The sequence below is a fragment of the Aythya ferina genome (genome assembly GCF_964211825.1).
Source record: "Aythya ferina genome assembly, chromosome: 5".
NCBI lineage: Eukaryota > Metazoa > Chordata > Aves > Anseriformes > Anatidae > Aythya > Aythya ferina.
In genome coordinates this window covers 27,776,977-27,785,647 of record NC_140301.1, presented here as the reverse complement: position 1 = coordinate 27,785,647, position 8,671 = coordinate 27,776,977, and the positions used below count along the sequence as shown (strand labels likewise).

General features: G+C 39.7%; 1 protein-coding gene across 1 annotated transcript; it reads right to left on the bottom strand.

The window, feature by feature from the left end:
• Positions 1-643: 643 nt before the first annotated feature.
• EIF2S1 (eukaryotic translation initiation factor 2 subunit alpha) lies at positions 644-8,656 on the bottom strand. Its single transcript, XM_084519442.1, has 8 exons — positions 8,544-8,656; positions 6,877-7,118; positions 6,153-6,232; positions 5,890-6,041; positions 3,481-3,587; positions 2,519-2,616; positions 1,517-1,660; positions 644-1,185 (listed from the first exon to the last, which is right to left on the bottom strand). Exons 2-8 carry the CDS (start codon positions 7,115-7,117, stop codon positions 1,060-1,062), a joined length of 948 nt encoding a protein of 315 aa, XP_084375568.1. The 5' UTR covers position 7,118; positions 8,544-8,656; the 3' UTR covers positions 644-1,059.
• Positions 8,657-8,671: the final 15 nt, after the last annotated feature.

The following is an 8,671-nucleotide window of genomic DNA, read 5'->3' as shown; positions in this document are numbered from 1 at the left end:
AGAAAAAGAGATAGGCAATATAGGCTATGACTGTGAAAAAGATAAATCCATTTAAAAATTCAGTAATTTGGAAAGCTTACTTAAAATAGAACTTCCTCAATTCCCACAGAAAAGGACAAACAGGATTTTTTCACTGCAACATGGAAAGCAGATCTTGTTTCTCCTCCAGAGAAGATAAACTGGTTGTTTATAGAGTGAATAGCTCAGTCCAATGGAAACTAGATCTAGGGTAGACAGAACTGAAGGTCAAGCAACAGTGAGCTTGGAAGACAGCAATGTCTATTTTGAAGTATGAATAAATTAAAGCTCCTGCTATGTTCACATATAGGAGCAAAGTAACTATATGTAATTTTTCAACTATATTTATTGAAATTGTAACAAGTTATATTCAAAGCTACTTTCACAACTTACAAGTTCTGCATCCCTAAATACAGGAAAAAAAAACAGAGGAGATATTCTTTTAAATAAATTTGCATCAACAAATTTCTAAGAAAAATATTGTTCCACTCATCCTTGCATTGATTTAAAACAACAAAAGAAAGCCCTTTTCGTTGTTAAAGGGGAGCTACTGACTGATCATACTCTTCCAGGTTTTATTCATACCAATTTAAGCAATGTGACAGAAGATCAAAAAAACTTGGAGTTATGTAGCTCAGAAATTTATTGAATATTTGGTCAGATACATTCTGTATAGAACTGTTCAACCTGTTTGGTTTTGGTACTCCCAGAAAACATCACTATCAGATGCACTGAGCTGTAATTGCCAATTTGGAATTGTTACGTAAGAAAATGGTAAGCATGGGGCTGAAGCCTCCCTCTATTCATGAGATGTGAGTCTTGAATATGACTAGGCACCCTCCTTTTGAAGGATTCTATTTGTGTAAGTTGCTGCATCAAATGTTACTTAGGAGAGGCTTCCATGTATTGGTCTTTTTAAAACAGTAACACACTTCAAGTATTTGCATTTGAAGTTTTCAATACTGGAAACATTTAGTCCAGAGTTTGCAATGGGGTCTCTAATCTTTCACACGCTCTGCCTTCTAAATAATCCCAGAATATTTAGTCTTCAGTTTTGGCTTCCATTTCCTCAGCATCATCATCACCATCCACTTCAGCATTTTCCCTCTCCAGTCTTTCCAACTGTCTTGCAAGCTCAGTTTCATCTGTATCAGTAACCACCTTAGGCTGAAAAAAAACAACAAAACACACAACACATGATGAACAATCATTAAAAAACACCTTCTTCAGTCTACAAATAAATATGAAAATAAAGTCATGGTTGGTGGCTCTGATCCTAAGGAGAAAGATATTGAAATAAATCCAATAGTGATGCAGTGAAACCTAGGAAAATTAGAATTTTTGGCCATTTATTTAATGAATACTGAAAATTATGCCTTTTTTTTTCGTTTCTCAGTATCTCTTGCTAAGATTTCTCTTAGCACTACTGATCTTGCTCTGTTTATAAAATGTTGTGAGGAAAAAATAAATCAGATTTCAGAATGCAAAGTGTTCTCACCTCCATCTGCACATTAAAGACTCCTCTCTTCTCCTCAATTTTTTCTTTAATGACAGCCATGGCCTGATTCAGAACAGAGAGTCCTTCAGTTCTCTCCAGGGTTGTTGTAGTCATCACATATCGAGGAGGGGCTATCAGATTAATCTATCACATTGCAGGGTGGAAAAAACAAAACCAAAAAATAACAAAAAAACTATACTCAGTAACAAAAAAGAAATGTTTTTCCATTAGAAAAGTTATTTCTAGAAGTACAAATAACATGGAATGAAATAACACACAAGAAAGCACAAAGGCTGTCTGATTTCTGGTCTCAAAACCAATTATTTTTACAGAGTATGCTCTTATAGACAGGTATTGTTAAACAGAGAGAATACTCACCTTGCAGGTAAGTAAAGCAGCCTACCACAATTTTTCAAACAATTAAAAAACTGCAACAACCAATAGATATTTTTATTTTTTATTTTTAAGATGACTGGATGAATGAACTTTTTCTTTTGAAGAAAACACTCTAAGAAACTCTTTCAAAGAAGGAAGTACTTTCCAGTTTTCTGAAAACACTTATTCAGTAATGTGTTCGATATCCTTAAGTGGTTGGGGCAGAAAATTTAGACCTGGGTATAGTAGGCTTTCTACCAACACTCAAACATGTGTGGACAAAGTATTCCTTTTCTTACACAGTCTTATCTCTAAAAATAAAAATGTTTGCCCTCTACCTGCTATAAGGCTGTATAAAGGAACAGCAAGTATTTAGTATGCAAATACTGAACCTTAGTTAATTGAAGAGAACAAATACAGCTTCTTGAACTTGGAAAGCCACAGCAACAACTGGGACCACATAGTTGCAGGGAAGTGTCCCGTGTGTGCGACAGGAAAACCAGAAAGCACATACATTGTCCCTACATAGTTCCTCAGCCTCACTTATGCAACTGTGACAACTGAAAGGTATTATCGAGGACATCAGACAACTTTGCTATTGATTTTATAGTTAAGACAAATACTTACTTTAATGGGCATGGTCTCTGTGGAACAATTCAAGCCTGCTCTCAAAGCCTCCTTTACTGCATCTATGCCTTCATAACCATAACAGGCAACTTCAATATCTAAGACAGATGAAAACAAACAATAAAACTTCGAAGTTATCAAAAGTTGTAGAATGTTTAAAGATTTTTTAAGTTAAGCTTTATTAAAAACTTTTTAGCAACCAATGTTTATTCACAATGAGATCCTCAGTACCTTCCAAAACTGAGGAAACATTCCAATTTCTTGGTTTGTAAGCTGATCACTGACTATCTGTTTAATGGCAAGCATGCTTTTAGGCTGCTTGGTTAGCTGTACAACCAGCTTTACAGTCTTCCAGTGAGTCTAGTGTGCTTTTTCTGACCACTAACAGAGCTAGTAGGAGACAAACCAGCTCATAAACTTCATGAATACATTAGACATATGCTAATATATCTATCTGAGAGGTTTACAAACAATCAGCTAGAAATACACCCACAGCAAAATCATAATTATTCTCACTTGTTCATGGACAAGGAGAGGACATACGACCTAGCCATGCTGACAGTGATCAATCATCCTGTTAGAGAACCAAAGAATTTAACACTTTGAATAATAAGAATATTGTGGATTCAGTAATACCTATAAAATATTTAAATTCATTGTATGCCAGTGGACTAACTGCATTGTATGCTAGTGACTAACTGCATTATATATCAGGACAACTAACTTGTGTCCCAATGAACCTGCAGCTGGGGGGTTGGAAGAGTGCGGTGGGAAAGCCAAACCACCTTGGAATTTGAGATAGGACCATCAGGCATTCTGCAAGCACTAACATATCTTAATACTGGAAGAGCAGTTTCACCCAAACATCAGCACCACAAACCCCCACTTTTAAATGAGTTTAAAGTTTACAAGATACACTCGACTTGTCAAGTCTATTCAATGAACATCTGGAGAGAACTTACCAGCTCGGATTTTGACTGCTTGTGGTGTCAGACGCCTGTTAATATTGTCAATCAATACACGCCTCTCTTCCTCTGTCAGATCCAGGCTATCCAGGATTGCTGGGTCTCTGAGCCAAGCAAAGAAATGGTACAGAACTTACACTGAAGTGGGATATGACACAACATCAACTTCTGGTATTATTTCAATATTCTTAGCATAATCATAAAGCTCTACTAGGCAAAGAGAAGAAAACAAGCAAATTTTTTAAGAGTCCATTGAAACATTGGAAGAAAATAAACACATCTATTTACAAAGTATTTTCTAATGGAAGCACTTAACAACTAAGCAGATAAATAGTTTACTCAGTCTGCTCCTGGATGAAAAAGTCTTAATTCAACTCATTTTTCCCCTCTTTCCTTTTTTTCTGAGGAGCCAGCTAACCAAAAAAAAATAGGAATGATTTCTGCCCAGTTTCATTTGTAAATTATATATAGAGTGACAAATATATCTAGTTGCTTGGCATTTATCTTTCCTACAATATGAAAATAAACCTGTATTGTATGAAACAAAATTCATAATGAATCTGAGGTGTTTGAGTTATTCTAGCATTTCATATGAATCAAGATGTTATATCTCTGTTACATCTTACTTGCATGACCTTCAGTAGGCATTCAAAAATAGCTTCCGGACATTGAGTTCTTAATCATTAAAGTGTAAATCTACTTTAAAATTTTACAACAGGTACCTGCCGCACGACACCCCAAAACATTCATTCTTAGCACTCAGAAAGAAATACCAAGTCAAGCTCTTAAGGGGCACACTAGGCCGCCAGTTAGCATTTCAGCAAAGGTAGAAAGGCAGCAGTATCCACACTCTTCCGTTCCACATTAAAGCTTTATGTAGGTGCAAAACAGGAAAAAAAATACAACCTATTGGAAATCTGAAGGTATTACTGATGGAAAGATGCTTTGAAAAGAGACAGCTTCAGAGATTTATGCTCCAACATGAGTAACAGATGAGCAGCAGCACACCGAATGTGTTCAGGAGTTTTTAGGTTTTTTTAGTTTTTGATTTTGAGAGAGTCTTAAACAGTTAGTGTAATTGGTGTTTTTTTGGCTTTCAGGCATACAGGTGTTAAAATATTCATCAGTTACAGGATGACCCGGAAATCCTCCTGCAGCAATGTGCCCAGATCGGTCCTTCACCGGTAAACTTGCAATTATGAGAAAGGCATTGTTATTCTATGAGCGCATTCCATCTATATGAAGACAGAACAAGTTGTCTCTTCCCAAAACTACAGAAACAGTTCTGAGCTAATCAATCAAAAATACTGCCAAGTGCCCTGCTTCTTAAAATCAATATAATTTTCTAGAATCTTATCACTGCCAACTAGCATTAAATGAAAGTTTATTTCTCGTAGGTTTATGTGCTACAAGAGTAAAATTGGAAATGTTTATTCAGAAACCTATTCTTGAATTGCCAATTTCATGATACTAAATTTAAATGGAAACCAAATAGCTTAATTAATTCTGAAAGCAAATTCAAATGCCAGACCTCATAAAAACCAAAGAACTATCCATCTTGGTGCACGCTCCATAAGATTCACAACTTGAACTCTGTCTTTACATAATTCCATTTCTAAACTCATCATCCCATTTTCATTCTTTAAGATTGAAAGTGTAGAAAAGCAACAAGCCAGCTTGCTATATTAAAAATAATAATAATAATAATAATGCGTGTGGCAGCGGAAGAGTGAGTGTGAGTTCAAATTTCTTCAGACACAGAGCTAGTGAAAATATCTGCTTTGGACTAAGAAGAGGCAAATTCTGACAGAGAAACCAAGATTAGTGCTGCTTCTATTAGTAATGCCACAGGCTCAGCTGCAGCAATATACATCTCCTCAGTGTTTGTATTGAGTCACCATCCCTGGAGGTCTTTAAAAGACGTTTAGATGTAGAGCTTAGTGATATGGTTTAGTGGAGGACTTGTTAGCGTTAGGTCAGAGGTTGGACTCGATGATCTTGAGGTCTCTTCCAACCTAGAAATTCTGTGATTCTGTGATATTCAAGTTTCTCTTAAAAATATTATTCACTGAGTTCCTCACTATTCTTCCACAACAAATTCAGTTAGTACTTTTAAAAAACTGACATATGCAGAATGGTGTATTCAAAGGTGGATAAAGACACATCAGCTCTGAGTCTTCCTTTTCAAGAGCACTGGGAACTTGAGTAAAGTAGTGACAGAAAAACCTACAATTCACAACTGGAAGGCTGATGTCACAATGTGTTAGGTTAACTTAACCACTGCATTCTAGTCTACATACTGACTCTTAAAAAAAAAAAAAAAAAAGAAAAAAAGTGGATATATTTGAGAAAATACTTCTTGGCAATTATGAAATAAACCCATAGAAACAGAAAAGATGTTCTTACGAGACTGCATGCTTGAATGCATCATAAGCACCATATCCAGGTCTTTTGTACTTGTCATCAAATACCCAGGCAGTTCTCTGGAACAGACTCTCAAGCTGCTCATCCTTAGTGTACTCCAATACCTCAGCAACATGGCGAAGAATGCTGTAAACCTTGAACACAAATGGGGTGTTATCAGACATATTATCTTATGTCTGTGCACTTTGTTTGCTCAGAAAAGAAGACACCACAACACAGTGACAGAATAAAGCAAAGCAACTTACAGTCTTTGATTTTGTGAATTTGTCTTCACATTTGATTGCCTCCTCTGGAGAAACTCTTCGTTTTGACAAGTCAATATAACCTACCAGGGAAAATAAATTTTCAAAGTGTCAGGCATCGTGCAAACCACGTCTAACTGCTTCAAGAAAAAAGCATAACAAGCAAACAATCTGGCTCAGGATTTGCCCCTTGTCTACACTATCAGTTGCTAAGGAAAGTAACAAAACTAAACCTCAATGAATTTGATCAAATTGTGATCGAAATTTTCTTTTTATTATTCTGCTATTCATTATTTAATCTGAAGGTTAACTGTAGTTTTAGAAGTATTCTAGAAAAATGTGATCTATTTGACAGCCAAGGCTCAGGACTTAAGGCACAGGATGGAACGTGAGCATTAAATTTTCACCACTACATCAGATGACCCCTCTCTTCAGTCAGGACCTAAGAAATCTGCATAGATATCAGAGAATTCCACTTCCCTATGGTTTGTTGACCAACAGTCAGCTGGTGAGGACCCAGTTAAGCAAATCTTTGTGATTGACCTTCATTAGCCTGATTACCAGAAAAATTATTGTAAACATCAGATGGCAAGATGACGGTTTATTTTGCTTAAGTGTCTTAAATAAAGAACCTCTGGCAAAATCTATGAATGGCTAAGCCACCCAGTTCATTTACATTTCTCTTTATGACTTCAATCTTGACATAACCCATAATATCCCCAAATACCTTTCTCTTTATCAACTCTTATGACCACGACACACTCGTTCCTTCCAATGCGGATGAGTTTGTTTATGGAACGAATACGTCTTCTGGACAGCTCACTGAGCAGGATCATGCCTTCAATGTTGTTGTACTCTAGCAGGCTGACATAAGCCCCCATTTCAGCGATGGACCGGACATTGACCATCACGACATCTTCCACCTCTGGAAATTTATGCTGGTAGAATCTACAGCTTAGTACTGGCATTCTGGAATTTGAACAGAAAACAAGGAAAAAAAAAAACAAGGATGACTTATTTCGCAGTACATCACTGACGTCTCCTACAAGCATGGTAAAAAAGCAGCAGGGACTAGAGATAGAGAGGAACACTGATACTAGAAACTGACGATTAGGATAAGGCTTGTGCAATGTGTAGTTAGGTTTTAACAGATAATAAGCAATAGACTGATTAGTACTTCAAAATTGCCACATTTTTAAATGATGTTCACTTTTTGCATGAAAGAAGAAAAAGCTTGCTAGCCCAACTTTATTGCCCGTTTCAACTGTCATGCTGCCCATACACAGTGCACCACACAGGAGAGGCCTCAAGTGGTGGAAAGAAGGCACTGCACTCTTCACTGTCATCTAAATCCATTAGGCCTCGTGAAGTTTTAAGTCAGAAACCAGATTTCAACAACAGAAGGACACAGGAGAGAAGCTTGCAGTGCTAACAGAGGTATTTGTATGCACAGCAATAGACAGCATGTGAACGGCTGAGAAAGTACGAGGTAGAGTGACGCTGCTCTGCTACTGCTAGAGGTGGCAGAAGGGCCGCCTGTCGGCACTGAAAGGAAGTAAAGGCAACAGCCAGAAGATGATGGAATGGGCCTGATGTGAGTGAAGCACTAAACAGAAAACAGACCCCTAAAAATAACTTTAAAAAAGCCTAACATACAGGTAGCCAGGATGAAATATACATATATATATGAAACAAGATTCCTTCATCACCGATTCAAAAAAGGTACGAGGCTCATGTTTAATAACCATGTGGTGACACGATGGGACGCTCACACTGCCTCCCTCTCCTGATGGCAGCGATCCACGCACTCACCACTAATGGCGAGGCTGGGCTCGGGGCTTTTGTCTACGCCTGGCAGCTTCATGCACGAGTTTAAGAACATTTTAGGAGCAGGAGCCCACAAGATTGAGCCAAATGCACCGCCCTTTCCGTTCAGCTGCCGTTTCAGAGCGGGGCTCCTGCTCTCCACAGCGGCGCTGGGGCTGTTTAGCTGTTTGGGGCTGCACAGAGAGCAGGACGGTACCGCCAAGCGCTGCTGAGCGTGGCCACACAACGCAGAGGGCCATGCCTGCCCTCGCTCCCATTTCACCTTCCAGGAAAGGGCTACAAAGGAGTAACGCAATCATGAAGACGATGAACTTTTCGTGCCATTTCACACAACCCGCAGCGTTACAGGACACATTCCTCGGCCACCGAGCGCGATCGCAGCCCCGGCCCGGTGAGGCAGGCCGCACGCTCCACGCCAGCCCCGGGGCAGCTGCGGGGCGGCGCCGCTCCCCCGCTCCCTCCCTCCGCCGCTCCCGCCCGGCCTGCGCCCAAGCGGCCGGGCCCTTCCCCAGCCCCGCTGGGGGCCGAGCCCCCTCCCGACCGCGCGGCGCCCGCCCCGGCCGCTACCTGCCGGCTGCCGCGGGTCCCCCTCCACGCTCTCCGCTCCAGCGCCGCCGCTCAGCGCGCAGCCTCCGGCCCGCCCCGGCGCCGGGCGGGGAGCCGCGGCCGCCCCTCGCTGCAGCGCCCCCGCAGGC